The 21,848-nt window shown below is 37.9% G+C and overlaps 1 protein-coding gene across 1 annotated transcript in view; it reads left to right on the top strand.

Annotated features, from left to right (window-relative positions):
* The window catches only part of ANO4 (anoctamin 4), a 327,266-nt gene that overhangs the window by 130,142 nt on the left and 175,276 nt on the right, over positions 1 to 21,848 (top strand). The window contains exons 4-5 of the mRNA XM_055336489.1: positions 9,767 to 9,903; positions 12,519 to 12,677. Coding sequence (XP_055192464.1) covers positions 9,767 to 9,903; positions 12,519 to 12,677 — 296 coding nt within the window. The remainder of the gene's footprint in view (positions 1 to 9,766; positions 9,904 to 12,518; positions 12,678 to 21,848) is intronic.

Raw genomic sequence — 21,848 nt, 5'->3', positions numbered from 1 at the left:
ACGAGACTTCATGACTGCAGAATTTAGATCCAATCAGGCAGAAATTAAAAATCAATTGAATGAGATGCAATCCAAACTAGAAGTCCTAACGACGAGGGTTAACGAGGTGGAAGAACGAGTGAGTGACATAGAAGACAAGTTAATGGCAAAGAGGGAAACTGAGGAAAAAAGAGATAAACAATTGAAGGACCATGAAGACAGATTAAGGCAAATAAACGACAGCCTGAGGAAGAAAAACCTACGTTTAATTGGGGTTCCCGAGGGCGCCGAAAGGGACAGAGGGCCAGAATATGTATTTGAACAAATCCTAGCTGAAAACTTTCCCAATCTGGGAAGGGAAACAGGCATTCAGATCCAGGAAATAGAGAGATCCCCCCCTAAAATCAATAAAAACCGTTCAACACCTCGACATCTAATAGTGAAGCTTGCAAATTCCAAAGATAAAGAGAAGATCCTTAAAGCAGCAAGAGACAAGAAGTCCCTGACTTTCATGGGGAGGAATATTAGGGTAACAGCAGACCTCTCCACAGAGACGTGGCAGGCCAGAAAGGGCTGGCAGGATATATTCAGGGTCCTAAATGAGAAGAACATGCAACCAAGAATACTTTATCCAGCAAGGCTCTCATTCAAAATGGAAGGAGAGATAAAGAGCTTCCAAGACAGGCAGGAACTGAAAGAATATGTGACCTCCAAACCAGCTCTGCAAGAAATTTTAAGGGGGACTCTTAAAACTCCCCTTTAAGAAGAAGTTCAAGTAACTCTGAACGTGAATGGGCTTAATGACCCCATCAAAAGGCGCAGAGTTTCAGACTGGATAAAAAAACAGGACCCATCTATTTGCTGTCTACAAGAGACTCATTTTAGACAGAAGGACACCTACAACCTGAAAATAAAAGGTTGGAGAACCATTTACCATTCAAATGGTTCTCAAAATATACCCTAAAAACTACAGAACACTTCTGAAAGAAATTGAGGAAGACACAAAGAGATGGAAAAATATTCCATGCTCATGGATTGGCAGAATTAATATTGTGAAAATGTCAATGTTACCCAGGGCAATTTACACGTATAATGCAATCCCTATCAAAATACCATGGACTTTCTTCAGAGACTTAGAACAAATTATTTTAAGATTTGTGTGGAATCAGAAAAGACCCCAAACAGCCAGGGAATTTTAAAAAAAGAAAACCATATCTGGGGGCATCGCAATGCCAGATTTCAGGTTGTACTACAAAGCTGTGTTCATCAAGGCAGTGTGGTACTGGCACAAAAACAGACATATAGATCAATGGAACAGAACAGAGAACCCAGAAGTGGACCCTGAACTTTATGCTCAACTAATATGCGATAAAGGAGGAAAGACGATCCACTGGAAGAAAGACAGTCTCTTCAATAAATGGTGCTGGGAAAATTGGACATCCACATGCAGAAGAATGAAACTGGACCACTCTCTTGCACCATACACAAAGATAAACTCAAAATAGATGAAAGATCTAAATGTGAGACAAGATTCCATCAAAATCCCAGAGGAGAACTCAGGCAACACCCTTTTTGAACTTGGCCACAGTAACCGGAGAAGGACAAACGGTGTATGTTCTCATTCATTTGGGGAATATGAATAATAGCGAAAGGGAATATAAGGGAAGGGAAAAGAAATGTGTGAGAAATATCAGAAAGGGAGACAGAACATAAAGACTTCTAACTCTGGGAAATGAACTAGGGGTGGTGGAGGGGGAGGAGAGTGGGGGGTGGGGGTGAATGGGTGACGGGCACTGGGGGGTACACTTGACGGGATGAGCACTGGGTGTTATTCTGTATGTTGGTAAATTGAACACCAATAAAAATTAATTTATAAAAAAAAAAAAAAAGAAAAGAAATAGGAACATGGATCCTGGAAGGATCATTGCTATCCTGTAGTCTGACCCTCTGTACTTGTATATGTGTCTATATAAATGCAGTGCTGTTCCTGCATTGGTGGCATTCTTGTGCTTCTGTGCCTGCGGAGACTGAATCATTTCTCAGTGACATCCAGTGAGTCATTTTGAATCCAATTTCTTGAGCCCTGATTTCCAATTTTATTTTTAATCCATATGGTCATGCTTTTTCAAAGGGGAAGATGGGGAAGAGGGAGGTGCTGACATATATTGAACACATAATCTTGCCTGACAACTCTGTGGTTGACCTTTTACACATATTATTATATTTAGTCTTGAACTCTATTTGCCTTAATTTCCACATCTGATAGAGGGGGGGCATAGTTAGAGTAAATCTAGTAAATCTAGTAAAGCCCTCAGTATGGTGCCTGGCAAATGGCAAGTACTGCATAAATGTTGGCTGTACTTTGTCATTCTTCTCAACAATCCTATGTGGTACATTGTATTATTCTCACCAAAAAGATAAAGACATTAAAGCTTGTCTGAATCCATATTCTTTCCAAAGAAGGAGAACAAGCTATGGTCAGGAGACTCTGAGATCTTTGATGCAGAATATCATTGGCTTCATTTCACATTGTGAAAAGGTAACCAAGGCTATTGAGCAAAGCTTGAATTAGGTACTTGGTTCTTTTCTAAGTATCATTCTCAGGTCATAAGAGGTACCATTATTATCTGCCTTGTTATAGAAGTAATCAAGGTGTCTGTCCTTTTCTTTAGAATGAAGTAGTAGAAAGAAAAACTCTTCATAAGAAGAGTCCATAGGACATGCTGTCCCAGGAACAAGTCAGTGATGTTTGCCCTGTGGCAGACTGTCCTGTGGGTGCCCCATGCTATTGTCTATGTTTTTTTTTTTTAATAAATGGTACCATTACTGAGCCAGGAAATGCCAATGAAAATTTTTTAATAACCACATTTTAAAAAAATGTTATAACTTCTTTCTTTCTTTTTTTTTTTTTGCGAAGATATATTTTAAATTTTAAAGTATTTCAAGGGGATCCCTGGGTGGCGCAGCGGTTTGGCGCCTGCCTTTGGCCCAGGGCGCGATCCTGGAGACCCAGGATCGAATCCCACGTCAGGGTCCCGGTGCATGGAGTCTCCCTCTGCCTATGTCTCTGCCTCTCTCTCTCTCTCTGTGTGACTATCATAAATAAATAAAAATTTAAAAAAATAAAGTATTTCAAGTAAACTGCCTATGGCAGGAAAAAAATGCTTACTTTCGTATCTATAACAATTAGAACCCTAGCTTTCTTTCCCTGGGTTTTCTTTGGAGAGGTGTTAGTACAGCCATTTAATTGTTGCTGTAATTCAGAGGTTTCCAAACTTTAAAGCAGGTGACTGAGTTGTTTGGGGGTAGCTGGGGGTAGAGGGCATAGCCCACTCAATTCCCTCTTTGTCCATTCAGTGGCCCCTGAAGCTCCTCCAAAAGGATTTTGGGGTTACAGGAAACACACTTTGAAAGCCACTGGCCTTTGGAAAGGAATAAAACTAGCTAAAGGAGGATCTGTGTCTTTTCCAATTACTTTATTTGGAGTTTTCCAAATTAGGCCCTTTTTTTCCCTCTCATTGGTAAACCAAACAGTGTCTGCCTTAGGGACGTTATAAGATTCATTTGAAGCATATTGAGCAGAGTCCTAGGCTTGCTGGTATCATACAAATGTTTAGTGTGTGGTCTTTAAAATTCCAGCCTAAGGTCCTCAAAGCTGTGCTGAGTCTGTGTGTTTCTCTGGATTTCTAAAAACATTTCATTTGATATATTAAATTTTTTTAAAGTGTCAGACTTGTTCAGTGACAGATGTAAAGTCTAGCTTTATTCAGATAAATATTAAAATGATGACAATATAGTTGGATGACAGTTAAAGGACTTCTGTGCTTGAAAGCCAAACATGACTTTTTTTTTTAGATTTATTTATTTGAGAGAGAGAGAGCGAGAGAGCACGAGCGAGCAAGTGCATGAGTAGCGAGGAGGAGGGTGGGAGGGGCAAAGGGAGAAGGGGGAAACAGACCCACTGAGCAGGGAGCCCAACACAGGGCTCTATCCCAGGACCCCAAGGCCCTCACCTGAACGGAAACCAAGAGTTGGATGCTTAATGGGCTGAGTCACCCACGCACCCCAAGCCAAACATGATTTAAGAACAGTAGGATGCTTTCCACAGAAATAAGGAGCCAGTTAGAAACAACATGGATTTAAGGGTAAGAACTCAATTAGATTTCATCTCTGTCACTTACTAGCTGTGTGAGAGACACTTACTTACATAGTGTCTCTGAACCTGGCTTCTTATTCATAATCCCCTCGCCTAAGGTATTTTGAGGACAAAAAGGGAAAACAGACCTGAAAGTCCTCAATACAATGTAGTGAGTGCCCTGCTTAGTGTCTCCCTTCCCACTTCTTCATATTCAGTTTCTGAGAGAGAAACAGATACTTTCAAGCAATTGCACTAAGATAACTAGAATGAAGAAAAAAATGGATAGAATCTTATAACTAGTTTTTATTTACTTAAAAATGGGCACTGAGCACCTCCTATTTGCCAGTCCTTATGTCAATTTTAGAACTGCTTTGGGCCTTCACCTAGAAAAGACCCTAGGGCTAGATGTAAAGATGAGCTTGTTATAAAACAGCTAGCTAAATGTTCAAATTAAGATTTAAACAAGCCATTTTTTCCATTCTAAATTATTGCTGAAGGTGTCCTTTTTTTCATGTTTTGTAATGAGGCTTTGAGGTCAATATGCAATATCTTCAGAATTCTGAATATCAGATGTAATAATTGGGAACTTGGGACAAAAATAGTAAAATGAACTGGCCCTCTGGAGGACAAATATAGATACCTGGATTACACTGCACGGTCCTCTCGTATTGTCTTCAGTGACCTAATATTTCACTTTATTTTCTCTGCATTAGAAAATACTGAGATGTAAGTATTCCTGTACTATAATGCCGGTGTGGGGTTTTTCTCCTGCATTTGAGGAATAGAGTTAAAAAAGCAGTGAGTTGAGCTTTTTGATTTTTTGGTATCTCTTAAGACACACTTTTTGTTTTCCTTGCCTTTGTGGCACTGATTTGATTTCATCCACACCTGTCTTGTTCATGTCTGTACCTCTAGCAGCTAACCTAAATACTGGCTCTGTAAACAAATGTCAGAAGATACTTAACTTGTTTATTTGAGCCCTTGAAACATATTTGTAACCTTTTCCCCCCTAGTGAATGAATAATGGCTAATAATCCAAATGATTTTCACTAAATAAATAATCACCAATATTTAATGAGCAGATTCAGTACTGTTGAGGTAAATTTGCCATCCCATCATGTAAAGAACATCAGGATCTACTTGCCTCATGGCCCTCTGATTTCTCTGCTCTGTCTCTGTTCTGGAATGGTATAACAAGTTAGCCTATAGAAATCACTTCCCTATGCTGAGTTTGAGTTACACTCAGACTTGACCAGATTTTTGGTCTCCCAGGCAATTTGAGGTTCTTGAGTCTTGTGTAGCTGTTATATGTAAGTCTTTACTGTTTTGTTCCCTGGTCTTCTTAGGCTGAGTGCCTTGTTTTTGGTTTTTTTTGTTTTTGTTTTGTGGTTTTTTTTTTTTTTTTTTTTTTTTTTTTTTTGTGAAGGAGAATCATTTGAGCCTCTTTCTTGCTTTCCAAATGTACGGTATCTACCTGTTGCCACTCAGGTTCCCAATTCTGTTCACATAGCCCTTCCCAAGTTTATGCAATGCAGGTCTGTTTCTGGGTTGCATGGAACTTTTGCATTCTCTTTCCTCTTGTCATTCTTTTTTTGTTTTGGGTTGTTTTTTTTTTAGATTTTATTTATTTATTTGTTTGTTTATGAATGAAAGGAACAGAGGAGAGACAGAGGGAGAGGGAAAGAATCTGAAGCAGAGTCTGCACTGAGTAAGGAGCTTGAGGTGAGGAGCTTGACATGGTCGCTCAACACCAGGCTTGATCTCCCAACCCGGAGATTCCTGAGCTGAAACCAAGAGTTGGACAGTTAGTTGACTAAACCACCCAGGGGTCCTTCTCCTCTTGTCATTCTTAATTAACTCCTCAGAACATTTGGTTCTTTCTTATTTAATGGATGTAATAGCAGAATTCTACTAAGCAGATAATTATCAAACATTTTGGGGAGGGGAGAAGTATGATGAAAGTAAGGGGATCCATTAAAAGTAACCTTGTTTGTATGTAGAGGATCTTTGTCATATCCATGCCCTGGATGGAGAGGCCCCACTGCCACGGTCGCTGATGGTGAGCTCTTTGAGGACAGGGGCCATGGCTGCCGCGTCCAGTACTTGATGTAGCCCAGCATAGGGTCCAGGTAAGGTAGGCACCCACCAAGTACTGGTTGTATAAACAGATTTTTAAAAATTGATTAATTTTGGAAGTTGGGGCTATTTTTCTCCTTAAAGAAATGATGTAAGTTTGCATCCAAGGATATTGTACATGGTTTCTAAAACTTCACTTGTAAAGCTGCTCTGTCAGTAACAATAGTGGAGTATTGATAAGGGTACATGTTTCTTCTCTCTGTATAATTGCTACCTGTTCTATAGTCTTCTTACCGATCTTGTGTTCAGCTGAACATTTTTTGACAGATAAGCATCTTTAATCCCTGCTCAGGCTCTTGAGAGGCTGACAGGTGATAATGGTGCCTTAATATCACTTAATTCTCTAAAAATCAGGTTGCACAACAACCTGATTTCCCTTGAGCACTTAGGTAACATTAGCGCCCTAACAACTTCCAGACAATAATACTGATGGGCAGGAGTAGGGGAAACAAAGGGCTTCTCTTCCTTTTCCAAGTTAGCTGGTCCCTCTAGAATCAAATAGTTGGGTCTTTAATGTAGAGCACAATTTTTCAGGCTCAACACTATTGATGTTTTGGGTTGGATAACTCTTGGAGAGGGCTATTCTGTACCTTGTAGGATGTTTAGCAGTATCCTTGGTCTCTACCCACTGGATGTTAGCATCACCCCCTCTCCTTAGCCATGATAATAAAAAATGTCTCTGGACAATGCCATATATCTCCAGGGTGGCAACATGGTCCAGTTGGGAACCCCAGAATATATAGGGCTTTGTTGAACCGATTGTACCAACACCAGAGGGTGATGCTGGTAGATGTTCTGGTAATTTTCTGTCCTTAGCAAAAGCGAAGGGGCAATTCTCATTGATGGATGATGGATATTCAAGAGTTTGTCCTGAGGGTGAGCCAGTCAGTCACTTAAACATGAATCTCAGTGTCCTCTTTTGTTTCTTTACTTCACACCTTACCCTAATCCACGCCCTCATAACCACTGTTCCAATTTGTAAATGCCTCACCTCTTCTGGTATCTTGTGTTGATAAGGCTCAAATGCTAACTTAAGTCCCAGTGCCTAAAATCAATAAACCAGCATTTCCTGCAGATCTGCCGTGTGTCAGACCAACATGCATATGATCTCATGGAATCCTCTCAGCCGCCCTGAGAGAGTTTTCCATATCTGTTTCACCAGTGAGGAAATGGGAGCACAAGTTCACACAGCTAAGTGGTGGGGTTTAGAATAGTAATCAGGTCTATGTTGTTGAAATATTTTTATCCTTCTGTTCAAGTCTTATCCATATCTACTTGAAATTGAATCACTGTCTACTAAAAATTAGTATCTACCTGAAATTGTGGATCTCCTGGCTTGTGAATAAGAATTGCATTAGGAAAAATGTATGTGCAAGGTCTTAGAACCATAGGCTATTGGAGAAGAGGAGGCTCTCAGACATCATTAGACCATGTCCACCTTGAGATCATCATTCTGTCATTAAACAAATGTATGTTGAGGGCTGTTCCAGGACCTCTATACACATGTCAAGACAGACAAGGTCTCTGTTCTTATGGAACTTATATTCTCATAGGGTAAATACCCAGGACACAGTATAAACAAATGAATATAGAGTTGAATTACAGTTTGTGATAAGTGCTGTGAAGAAATGAGTGGTGGTGGTGGGGGATGGAGAATAACTGGATGAGGGGCAGTTTATTTAGGGTTGTCAGGGAAGTTAACTTTCCTCTTGACATCCCCCACAACATGACATACTGTGCTCTCTCAAAACTATTCCTTTTCTTGAGTTCCTGGCACAGCATAGGTGCTCCTATCCCATTTTTATGAAAAGAGCATAATGTGTTTTCCCTTGGAGCTGCAGAGCTTAAAAACATGTAGTAAGTGTATTAATTTACTTCTGCTGCTATCACAATTTAACAACAAACTTGGTGACTTAACACAGATTTATTTTCTTATAGTTCTGGAGGTCAGAAGTCATCAAGGTACCAGTGAGACTGTTCCTTCTGCAGGCCTAGGGGAGAATCTGTTTTCTTGTCTTTCTCTACTTTATAGGGCATCTGCATTCCTTGATTCATGGCTCTATCTTCTGTTTTCAAAGCCAATTATCATAGCATCTTCTAATCTGTCTCTCTGATTCTGACCCTGTTGCCTCCCTTTTAATTATATTGGGCCCACTCATATAATCCAAAATAATCTCCCATTTTAAGAATCTTGAATTAATCATGTCTACAGAGTCCTTTTTGCCATAGAAGGTAACACATTCACATGTTTCAGGACTTAGATCACCTTTGGGGGCCATGAATCAGCCTATCACAGTAAGCAGTAAATGTTAATTTTAATTGCCATGCCTATTCTATTTTATAGAAGAGGAACTTAGAAGTTAAATGAATTGCCTAAAGTCACACATTTAGATATAGCTTTAGAACCTGTCATCTAAGGAAATGATCTCTATTCTCTCTATACCCAAACTTTTCTTTTCTTTATAGCACTCAATGCAATTTATAATTCTATGACTATTTGTTTTGTTTACTTATCCCCACAAGGGCAGGAAGACCTGTCATTTTCATTCATCAGGGTGTAGCTATCACACAACTCTGTGCACATCTCTAAAAATTTTTTGAATGAAAGGATGAATACTCTTGTATGTGACATATAAATAGTACCATATCATCTACAAATTATTCTGCGCAGCAGCTTAGGGTAGGTTAAAAACCCTTAGAGATTTTTAAAGCATCAAAGGAAAAAGTAACTTCAATGTTGGTCTGTAATTTGAGTAGCTAAGGAAGCGTCCTGTACCTGGCACTATGTATCTGCAGCTACAAGTGCTGAACTGTCATTTGTGGTATGCTGCAAGGCACTATGCATTTGAACGTGATAGACTTTATCTGGAGCTCTGATACATAGGGCTCTATATATTGGCATCAACAGTCTCTTTGGAAACCCCCTAAATGGGTAACTTCATGATTTCAGTTCATGATTAGAGAAAGAAGAAATGCAGAAAACCCAACTGCCTGCTTTGTTATTGTAGGAGGTTTTCTTTATTAGACCTTGGGAAGTAACAAAGGAAGAAAATAACAGCTCTTACCCAACCTTGCAGTTGGCGCACACGTGGGTTCACTTAGCAAGTTGTATGGCATTTTCATGAAGAATAAAATCATAAAATTTTAAAAGTTTATGTCTAACACAGTTAATGAGTTCTTAGAAGACTTGAGTGAAAGTACTTTATGCTAAACAAGTATATGAAGGAAAACTAAAATGCAACACCTCCTCTTATCATGGAAGGCAAATTATATTTATATTATGGAGATACTTTGCTTCACATTGTCCTGGATTTTGCCTAATCAAGACTGTTTGATCAAACATGCTTTGCACCTCACATCCTTTTCTCCTTAGGAAATAATATACTTATCATTCAAGGTGTAATTGAAACAATGAAAAAATATGAGGCCACAGGGAGATATTTTCTATTTTGGTATTGTTTTCAAGATCCCAGATTCTTAACCCCACTTGTAATGTATTTATTTTGGTTTTAGTGGCCAAGGATGTCAATATTCTTTTTGATGAATTAGAAGCAGTCAACAGTCCTTGCAAAGATGATGATTCTCTGCTTCACCCTGGAAACCTGACCAGTACTTCAGATGATGCTAGCAGATTGGAAGCAGGGGGAGAGGTAAGTGTATGATTTCTTAAAAATACAGTATTTCACCCAGGTAGGAATCTGTGAACCATATTCCATGGATTGTTTAAAGTCATTATCTCATTGAACTGTAGGTTTCTGGAAAATAAGAGACAGTTCTTTATTCTTTTGATTTCCTTCATCAGTCTAGCACATTTCAGTGATCCTGAACCTACCTGTGCTTAAAACAAACTTTCACTAAGTGATATATTTCCCTTTTTATACCTAGAGACATTTCATTTATGTAAAGGGAGATCCTTAAAGCCACCTGTCGTTTTATGATAATCTACATTCTGAGTGTCACTCAGAGAGAGAAAGCTTTACAAGTATGGACTTCCTCGTATAAATCACCCAGTACATAGAGCAATGACACAAAATGGACCAGCTCTCAGTAGATTATCCTGTTCAAAGCCTCCCTGAGTTTCCATTTGCCTCTGTAATCTTATTGCAATTGTAAATAGATCCATTTGTTCATGTGTCATTTTGGAAAAAAAAAACAACTTTTGTTAGGGGCATTCATTCTTGCTTAGATTTTGTCTCAGTGGAGTATAATACCTTCTTTGTATATGCATTAGATAGAGGTAATAGGAACACAAAATCAGAGTCATTTCTTTATTGCATATTCTTACTATATTTATTATTCCAGAGCCAGTTAACCATTGACAGGATGTCACCTTTGACCAGGGAAAATTGCTTACTTCTACCAAGCTTCCTAAACCTCTTTCTGCCAACACCATATGCTACTGCTACTGTCCATATACTATTTTTTTCTCAAAGAAAAACTTCATACCTTTGTCACCCCTTCACACAGTTACGTTGAATGCCATGATGTGGCATAAAAGAGGGGTCTCCTGAAGGATCTCAAAGAGCACCTAGTCTCATCACCTAAACTTACAAATAAGCAAACAGTCTCAGGAGGGTTAAGGCTTTACTAACCTGATGCCATTGCTGAAACCTTGTTTTTGCAGACAGATACTGATGTGCTAAATCTAAGCAAGAGTAGTTCCCTTGCTTAGCAAATAATTGTTAAGAAAGCATTTGTTTGGGAAGACTTCTGAGTACCTCTCAAAGCAAAAACCAAAAAAAAAAAAAGTGAGGATTGATCATCAATTGAAAATGTTTGTATCAAGACATAGGATGTGACATTTCCATCCCTACTGGCCAATATTTTCCCTTTTGGATGAGGTTGCATGCATGGCACTTGTGAAAAAAAGTTGCCATTCTAGCAATGGCCTTGCTAATAAGTCTGGCTTATTTGCCTCCCATCTATCACTATTTGAAACCTGATGTAAACTGGACCTACAGAAAAGGTAGCCAGCCCCCACCCCTCACTTCTCCTTGCTAGATTCACGGACATGTTCTTGAAACCTATCAGCTTGAGAAACTTGACTGTAGCCTAACCAGCCTGTACTTGATGGTCACTTTCAGTGCTGTACTTGATTACAACAAGCCTTTGGAGCCTGGATGAAATTATATTATTTTGTTCTTTAATTTTTATGTGTGTACTCACTACAAAATAATATTTATAACTTACATGTAAGTTTTGAAGCATAGTTGTAAAATGAACACCTTAAACTACTATCCAGCTTATAACTAAGATGGTAGTTTTCAAATTAGGTTGACAACCTAGTTGTATGTTATAACTCCAATTATTTTTAGTGGAATGGAAAATTAATATTAGCACATACACAAGTAGAAAGGATGAGTATTGTCTTGTGAATCTTTTGTCTCAGATACTGGTTATGTTACATATGTACACAGATACAACAAAGTAAAATGTTTTTTCTTATTGTGGACAGAAAGTTTGAGGAATGTTGAACTAGAGAAACACTAAAACTACCAGAGCTACTTTTAATCTTGTCACTACCTTATCACAAGTTCCATATTCTTGAATTTTTGTTTTGTTTTTTTAGTTCTCTTGCTCTAAAAATAGCTTCACCATGCACATCCATAGCCCTAATAACTTCTTTCTAGATTCAGTTTATTTTGTGCTTTATTAAAAATCATGTCGCATGAAGTCTTCTATGACTTGGTTCTTTTCTGTCAATACTGTTTTAAGATTCATGCTTACTATTAGATGTAACTGTACTTCATTCATTTTTACTGTTATATAATCTTCCACTTCATGATGGTTCTACCATTTATTTACCTATTTGCCTGTCCATGGACATTTGAATTGATTCACATTTTTTGATTTTTCTATTCCTATGAACAGTGCTGCTATAGATACATATCTCTTAGTTGCTTAAATAAGGATTTGTCTTGTTATGGGTTTTGTGTTATGCAGATGTTCAGTTTTATAAGATATTGCTAGTGTGTTTCCAGAGTAAGTATAGTGGTTTTCACTCTCACTTTTAGAATATGATCATTCTCAGGTGTTCCAGATCCTTGCCACCATTTGGTATTGTTAGGTATCTTTAGTGTTTTCACTTTCACTGCATTCTTTTTCCAATTTTTAATTTTTTGTTCCCTACTGCTTACATTTTTCATTAATAAGAATGTAATTTTGAGAAAACACAATGAAAACTCATTGACTTCTAATTCTTTAATATTGGCTTAGGCTCAGTTTTATGAGTGTCTTAAACTGGTTTCTTTCTCTTTCTGTGCAGACAGTGCCAGAAAAAAACAAATCAAATGGACTTTACTTTAGAGATGGAAAGTGTCGGATTGACTATATTCTTGTGTACAGAAAATCTAACCCACAGACCGAAAAGAGAGAAGTGTTTGAACGAAATATTAGAGCAGAAGGATTACAAATGGAGAAAGAGGTACGTAGTTTACTTGGATAAGAAGAAACACAAATATGCATCTATTCATATCGAGAGGCAATTAAAAAATAAGCTGTTATGTTATGTTTGTTATGTTAACTGAACACTTCATTTGGTCAGAGTTTGCCAGTCTGCAATGTTTGGGGAGTGTTCCAATAATTAGTTTTTTGAAGCACAGTTTGCTTCTGGGAGCATTTTAATGCCAAAAGAATCCATTAAAATCAAAATACTCTATTTCAATTAAATCACTTGTTTCAAAGTGTTATGATTTACCTGACTTCTTTTTTTTTTTTTTTTTACCTGACTTCCTATGTCTACTGTTGCTCTGTCTTTGTGATTGGAGGGTTCTAGTGCATGGATTTAAGAAAACTTTGGATAAGATGTAATCGTCCCACTCTGGAGGAGTTCAATGAGGAGAACATACTGGCAGTTAAAAATGTTTGCTTCTGATTCTGCTCATCAAGGCTGAGGGGATAGATCTTTGAAATCAGACATCCAGGTTTTTCTTTGTATGGTACATGCGGTTGCAAGCTGATCTTGGGACACTTTAGATACGTGGGACTTTTACAGATCTGTTAGACTGACCTCAACTCTTGAGCATTTAAGAAACAGAAGCAATATTTCTCCAAAAGGGAATTAGAAAAATAGTGTGGGGTGCTTTAGTGTCTCAGTCCATTGAGCATCTGACTCTTGATTTCTGCTCAGGTTGTGACGTCAGGGTACTGAGATGGAGCAGAGTCTAGCTCCCAGCTGAGGCTCAGCGCAGAGTATACTTCTCTCCGTTTCTCTCCCTCTCCCTCTGCCCCTCCTCTCACAAGTGTGCTCTCTCATGTGCACTCTTTCTCTTTTTCTATCTCTCTCTCAAATAAATAAATAGATCTTAAAGCAAAAAACAAAGGTGAGATGATTGTGGCCATAACAGGTTCTGCTTCTTTGGAAAGTGAATCCGGGTTCCTCAGAAGACTGTCTCGGTCGGAGATTTCCTTGGAGCAACACACTGAGTTAACTGTGTTGCTGTTTCCACTTTTGTGGGGTTCCAGAAAATCTTTGTTCTACCCACAGAACACATCTTTGATAAATCTTGTTAAGTGCCTATTGAGACAACTGTATACTCTTCTCTTAACACTGATAGTGCATTAATATTCTTATCCTTAAAAATCATTCCTTCATCTCTTACTCTTATTTCTTATTCAGAGTTTTTATATCAAGCAATGTGAATTGCCACATGATCCTAAATAACGAAAGTCCTTCTTCGAATCCATTCTGATTCTGAGTCTTAACTCCCATCAAAACAGGGTGGCTTTGTTCAATTACTGAGATTTCTATCTTAAGCTTTGTAACTATGTTCTCCATTACTGGGGTTTCTTCTGCCTAGATCATTTTAATGCCATTTTATGACTTATTAGTTATAACTCAAAAAGCCCAATACTTCTGAATAATACCCAGTACTACAAAGATAGTACATCTTCTGTGTGTCCTAATATATCATCTGTGCTACAGTATCCACCTCCTGGAATTAAAGCATGCAGCAGAGAATTGTGTTACCCAGTTGTGCTCCCCATGGTGTGCTATATGGTTTGGGTTGTATACAAGCTGATTTTGTTCATTTGTAATTTTTTGAAATTTTAGAAGCTAGGTATTTGTTTCATGCATGCTAGAAAAAAACAGCAATTAGAAAAAAGGTGGTGTCACCATATAGAAAAATTCATAAAAACTTAATCTAAGCACTTCTTTTAACTTTTCCCTCTGAAATGTCTTCCCTGAATGACAGCTTTCCTATTTCTCCAGTTCCCCACAATCCTCTATCCACTACCAACAACTAGGTTTTCCTCCTTCTGGAACCTTCCTTCTAAGCAGACTTTCCCACTGCCCCGCTCCAGTCTTTCCTGGAGCCCACACCTTTTGCATACATTGACACAATTGACTCTCATTCAGCCTCTGAGCTCTGTTTTGTGTTCTCATAGCCACAGCAGGCTCAGCAAGAGGGGCCTTTGCAGGTTCTTCTCTGCTTGGGAGGCAGCAGGAAATGATGGATAAATTCATTTTTTCCCTGTCACAAATAATTAAAATAAAATGTCCCTTAGTTGAATAACTAACTTGTATCTACATTGTGTTGTTAGATTTAGAAGCCATCAAAAGCACTCTTATTTAAATCAAGTGTTATATAAACAGGTATAGCAAAGAGACAATAATATTAATAGCTATTTCAGTTTCCAGACATTGCTTCACTCTTATACAGGAAACGAAGAACTTAGTTAAGGGTGGAAAAGAAAAAAGAAAACCTAGAAAGCCTGGTGTGAATCCATACATGTCTGAAATGCTTAACACTAAATACACTTTATGATTAGTGTTTTTCTTCATTCAATGTGTGTCATGATGCCCAACAATTATGGAAAACATGTTTCACAGACTTAAGGTTTTTGCCTGCATATCGGTAAAGACAGGCTCTGTCACTGAACATTTTGGTAGTAAGAGAATCATCATCTCTTTTAACGCTGAATTTCAAGAAACAACTAGGAGAATCTTCAATTCATGATAAAAGGGAAGACATAGTCAAATTTGAGCTTTCCTAAAAAAAAAAAAATTGTCTCTGCCTGATTAGTCAGCAGCAAATTGCTTGCTTTTGGCACCTTGGGTCTTTAATATTCTGTAACTCATCTTCCAGATTAGCCTAGAGAAAGTAGTCCACAGCAAAATTCCCAAGTAAAGTATCATTAGGTCCAAATGATCTGCTGCTTAGTGTCTATTTAAAGAGATCTCCTTTTTAAAGGTAAACTCATATTTACTTATTTACATTTTCTATTTCGATTTTTTTTTCATTTTAAATTGTATGCCCATCACTGGCCCTTTGGTACCTATTTTGAAATAATGATTATCATCAGTGAGAAGTTTATCTTTTCCTGCATACTAATAATCAAATTGTGGATGATTTTTGAATTGTTTGGAATGTGTGAGTAGTAGTTGTATTAATGAAGCACTTTTTCTCTTTAGACTCAGAACATGGGGGTAAAACCTCTCTCATTAGTAATTACAAAATAACTATAAGTAGATAAATCATACCATTTTGATGATAGTTAATTCATTCACCAAACTTGCACGCTCCCTCTATGCCAGGCCCTGCTTTGAGTACTAGGAACTCAGCAGTAAATAAAACAAAAAGCCCATTTCTGCTGGAACTGAAGCACAAAATTAAAAAGTAAATATGGGCAGCCCAGGTGGCTCAGCAGTTTAGCACTGCCATCAGCCCAGGGCGTGATCCTGGAGACCTGAGATCAAGTCCTGCGTCGGGCTCTCTTCATGGAGCCTGCTTCTCCCTCTGCCTGTGTCTCTGCCTCTCTCTCTCTCTCTCTCTCTCTGTCTCTCATGAATAAATGAAATCTTTTTAAAAAAGTAAATATACATAAAATATCAATAAACACTATGGGGAAGAAAGTAAAGCAGAAAGTGTTGGAAGGGGCTTATAACTTTGTAGAAGTTGGCAAGGGTAGGCCTCTCTTCCATGAAAAGAGAACAGTAAGTTCAAAGGCCCTGAGGCAGAAGCTTCCGTGGTGTGTTCATGATACACTGAGGAGGCCAATATAACAGGAGTTACTGAGCAAGGTGGAAAATAGTAAGAATTACACCAGAAAGACAATGGCAGATGGATGACATCAGGCCTTAGTGGTCACTGGGATACTAGCTTTTCTGAGTGACAAGGACATCCTGGGACAGTTTTGAGCAGAGGCATGACACAAATCTGATTTTTGTTTTATTAAGGTCACTTATGTTACATATTGATTTTGGGAGTCCTAGCAAGGACAGACGCAGGGAGATCAGTTAGATTTGTTGCAAGGATTCTGGAAGAAGAGGATGGTGGGTTGTTCAAACACACAGCAGAGATGCTGATAAGAGTAGAAAGTAGACCTTATGGGAATTTCAAACAGGTTGGGTAAGTGATGTGAGAGAGAAGAGTCAGGCTGTTTATCTGTTACATACTACTCATTTAAAGAGTTGGAAGGAAGGAGCTGCTGTTTACAGGGATGCAGAAAAGTGTGGGTCCTCTCGTAGACAGGTTAAGCATGGAGATGTTGAGTAGGACAGAAGAATCTGGAATACAGGAGAGCTCTGACTGGGAGATACACATTGGGATGAACTCTCCAAAGGAATGACTACAAATGGAAGAGAGATCTGAGTATTGAATGTGGGGCATACCTGTGTTGTGAATTTGGAGGGTAGAGAGTAAGCAGCAGGAAGCAGGAGGGAACTCAGAGGGTGTGGTGCCCAGGAGGGAGCTGTCATGTCACATGCTGCTGATGAAGCAAGAAAGATGAGGACCAAAGTTAGCTATTGAATTTAACAATGTGGAGGAGTTTGGTGAGCTGGGCAAGGAACATTTCTGTGGGGAGGTGGAGGTGAAAGCATGACCAAAGTATATTCAGGAAAGAATGGCAGGAAAAGACTTGGAGTCAGCAGTGATAAATTGGTCTTTTGAGAGAATGGAGTGATAACTGGAGTAAGACGTTGCATCAGGAAAGAGTTCTTTCTATTGAAGATAGGAGAAATAATTGCATGCTTTCATGTTAATATAAATCACTTACCTGAGAGGCAAAATCGACGTTGTAGAAGTGTGAAGGAAGAATTTACAGAGCAAGTCCTTGAAGCAATAAGAAAGGAATGACCACAAGTTCCTCCCATTGCAGGGACACCATTGCCTGCATCTGTGCCCATGAACAACCTTCCCTCTAGTGCTCAGGGTATCCTGACCATCCTCCTAGCTAAGGCCAACTCTTTGGGCACAAGACTCCATCCTCTCAGTCCTACTCAAGGGCATTGCCCTCAAACATGATTAATTATAGTAAGCTTTAAAAACAGACAAAAAAAGCAAAATAAAGCATTCTGTCAATTTTTTTTCTGTTTTCACTTGTTCCCTAGAAGGATTGAAAACCTAACTGCAATAAACACACAATACTCAAGGTTAGGTGTCTTGGACATTTTTCTTTGAGACTGTGATAAAAACTGTATTAAAATTTTAACTCCTATTTATTAAGCTCCTACTATTATCACCCCCATTTTATAGATAAGACAACTGAAGCAAAGCAATACTTTACCCCAGGGGAAAAAGCCAACAAGAGATAAAGCTAGGAGTAAAACCTGGGCATACTTGCTCTTCATTCTTATATTGTATTGATGTCTGGTATTTGAAGATGGATCTTGGGGTTGAAGAGGTTAGGAGAAAGGCTGAGGAGACAGGTGGAGTAAGGAAAAGGAACCAGGAAAGTTGGGATTCATGATGAGTTGAGTGCTAGACCATAGTTCTTGTGCACTTTGGCTGCCAGTTGCCATGGATCTGAATCTTGTTAAAACCACTTACAAGCTGTGTTGTCTTGAATGGCTTACCAAACTTTTCTGGATCTCAGTTTCTGTATTTTTAATAAAGAGGATGATACTGTTTACCATGAATTGCATGACAATTAAGTGATCCCATATAGGTAAATACATAGTACAGTATAAATCTTTGTTTTTTTTTTTACTTTGCCTTTATTTTGCTTTGTTTTACCTTCTTTTTATGGCAAGTAATATTGATTTTTCTCTATATGTGTTATAAAAGCTCTTTATTTTAAAAGTGGGTCAGCTTAAGAAAATAAAGGCAATTAAAATATGTAATTTAGAATATTTAAATATAATTTAAAATAGTAGATGCTGTACAGATTTGGCAAAGATTGAGAAGTTGGCACAAGCACAGTTCCACTCTTACTTGCCTAGTGGTTGTGGTGGAAAGACCTTAAAGTCAGTAAGGCTGCCTCATGGTTTTCACACCTTTGTATAATTCCTCCCCTTAAATGCAGACAGGATGTGGGACTTGCTTTTAACCATAGGCTATAGCCAATGTAGTAGAAAGTCACTTCTGTGATTGTTTATGGTACATAAGACCCCAAGCTGACTGGCATTAGAAAGACTCTTATTTGTTGGATTTAAGGAAGTAAACTACCATTTTGTAAGACAGTCTGTGAAGAGGGTCAGGTACAAAAAAAGGTGGGGTGGCCTCTAAGAGTCAAGAGTTGCCCTCACTTGACAGCCAGCAACAGAATAGGAAACTCAGTCCTACAACCATGAGGAGGTGAATTCTACCAACAACTGGGGGAATTTGAAAGCACATGTTTCCTCAGCTGAGCCTCTGATGAGATGGTAGCCCTAAACAAGAGCTGCGTTGGAACCTGGTGAAGACCCCAAAGCAGAAAAGCCAGCTAAGTTGTACTTGGGTTCCTGACCTACAGAAACTCTGGGATCACTAGTGTAAGCCTCTAAGTTCATGGTATAATCTGTTATACAGTTGTAGGTACCTAATAAAATGATTAAGAGTCTGGGGCTAGATATTCTCAGTGCTTATTTTTTCTGCCACTAAAAGCTGTGTACTCCTAGGGAAGTTAGCTCAACTACAAAACGAGACTAATGAGATATATTTCATGGTTATTATGATAGTTAAATTAGATAATTCATATCAAGTGCTTAGCTCTATATCTCATATTGTAAGCATTTAATAAATCTTTATTATTATTATAATTTTAATAGCTAAATAAAGTATATTAACACTTTTAAAATAGTTTTTCAAGATAAACTTTAGAAAAATTTTCATAGAGTTTGTAAATTCCTTAAACTATAGCCATTAGGAATAGGAACATCAGCTGACCATATGTTGTTAATGCACTAATGAGATGAATGGTTATCTTTAATGCTCTTGGAAAAACAGAATACATCAGGTAACAAGTTAAGTATTGTTAAGGTTCAGGTATTTATCTGCTTCCAGAGAATTTGGTTTTGGGTTCATTAGGGAATGAAGTTATAGATCAATCCAGAGCTTAAAACAAACAAACAAACAAACAAACAAACAAACAAACACAATAACACCAACTAAACTGTATTTGTTTGCTCATCCTAGTCTTGCTTTACCCTATTCAAGGGAAAATTTCACAAAGATTTCCCCATTTAAGACTCTAATTTCACCCAGATGTTCTTTGCCTACACAGGCTTCTGGCCTATACTACCCTTTCTATTTTCCATCCCTGTTTATGTTTTATAACCACATCTAGCTAGTTGCTGTAGATGCTCTCTCAGGAGCTCTGAGATATGAGAAGAGAACCAGGGACTCTTCCCTTTCTTCACAGGTAAAACCATAATGATGAGTGTCTAAAATAAATGAGTGTCAGGACAAACTCAACTATCCAAATTCCAGTCCTCTAGTGTTTTCTGGCCTGAAGAGAGAGACTTACTTTACTTAATCTCCACTTTCTTATATGTCACATGTATGTATTATCCAGGGTCTCAGGTTGAGATAAAGGGAAAAAGCAATTTAAGGACAATCATAAGCACTGAGCAGAGAAAACAGATTTTCTCTGAACATCAAAGCCCTAGAGATTCCTTGAAGGTCTGTGTTAGCCCATTCAGGCTCTTATAACAAAATACCACAGACTGGATGGTTTATAAACAATAGAAATTTCTCACAGTTCTGGACACTGGGAAGTTCAAGAACAAGCAACCCACAAATTTGGTGCCTGCTGAGGCCCTGAGTCCTGGTTCATAGCCATTGCCTTCTCACTGTGTTTTCACATGGCAGAAGGAGTGAGCTACCTCTCTCATGTCTCTTTTATATATAAAGGCTCTAATGCTGTTCATGAAGCTTCTACCTTTCTGACCTAATAACCTTCCACATGCTTTCATCTCTTAATATCATCACGTTGGGGATTAGGATTTCAACATATTTTTGGGAGACATAAAGCATTCAGGTCATAGTGTCTTTTAGGGGTTACCATTTTAATGGTAAGGTTCCATTTAATTTTAGTTCCACTGTAGTTAACATACGGTATTATATTAGTTTCAAATGTACAACGTAATGATTCTACAATTCTATACATTGTTACTCAGTGCTCATTATGATAAGTGTGTTTTAAGATCCTTCACCTATTTCACCCATCACCCCCTGATATGCTTTATTTTAAGTGAGTACCCTCAATTAAAGTGATTAATTTTTTATTTTTAAGATTTTTTTTACTTGAAACATAGTTCAGAATACATGGTTCTAGGAGATCCCTGGGTGGCTCAGCGGTTTCGCGCCTGCCTTTGGCCCAGGGCACGATCCTGGAGTCCCGGGATCGAGTTCCGTGTCGGGCTCCCGGCATGGAGCCTGCTTCTCCCTCTGCCTGTGTCTCTGCCTCTCTCTCTCTCTCTCTCTTTCTCCTCTGTGTGTGTGTCTATCATAAATAAATTAAAAAATAAAAAAATAAAAGAATACATGGTTCTAAAAGTATATATAAAACATTCCATCCAAGAAAAATAGAATACAGATTTTCTTCAAGTACACACATAATCCCCTGGTTAAATCACATTAAAAGACATAACAAATACTACAAATTTAAGAAGACAGAAATCATACCAAGTATATTTTTCAACAAAGGTAGTACAAAACTAAAGATCAACAATAAAACAAAACTGGAAAATCTACAATGTAAATATTAACATTTAAATATTAACAAACTACTCTACAAGCTATCAGCCAAATAAGAAATCACACGGCAAATCAAAATAGGTATCAAAATGAAAAAGAAAAAGAAAACACAATATTCTAAAACCTATGGGATACAGCAAAAGCAGATGTTAAAGTGAAATTGATGCTGTAATGCTTGTATTAAGAAATAAAGTTCAAATAAACTTAACACCACAAAGAACTAGAAAAAGAAGAAACTTAGCTGAAATTTAGTAGAGGAAGGAAATAACAGAGAAAAATCAGAAATAAAATAGAGAACAAAATAAACAATAATGTAATGTTGAAAGTAATGGCCAGTTTTGTTTTTTGTTTTTTGTTTTTTTTTTTTTAAAAACAAAGTTGGCAATGCTTTAACTACATTAAGATAAAAAGAGAGAGACATCTCAAAAACCAAAATGAGAAATGGAAGAGCAAACAATACAACAGATAACCACAGAAATGCATAGTGTGATAACAGATTACTATAAGCAATTACATACTAACAAATCAGATAATTTAGAAAAAAAAGATAATTCCTAAAAATGCTTGAGCTACCATGATTGAATCATGAATCTTGAATCCAAGAAATAGAAATATTCTTAGACCAATAACAAGAATGAAAGTTGAGGGATCCCTGGGTGGCGCAGCAGTTTAGCGCCTGCCTTTGGCCCAGG

Source organism: Nyctereutes procyonoides, unplaced genomic scaffold (genome assembly GCF_905146905.1).
Source record: "Nyctereutes procyonoides isolate TBG_1078 unplaced genomic scaffold, NYPRO_anot_genome, whole genome shotgun sequence".
Lineage (NCBI taxonomy): Eukaryota > Metazoa > Chordata > Mammalia > Carnivora > Canidae > Nyctereutes > Nyctereutes procyonoides.
This window is presented reverse-complemented; position numbering and strand designations above follow the sequence as displayed.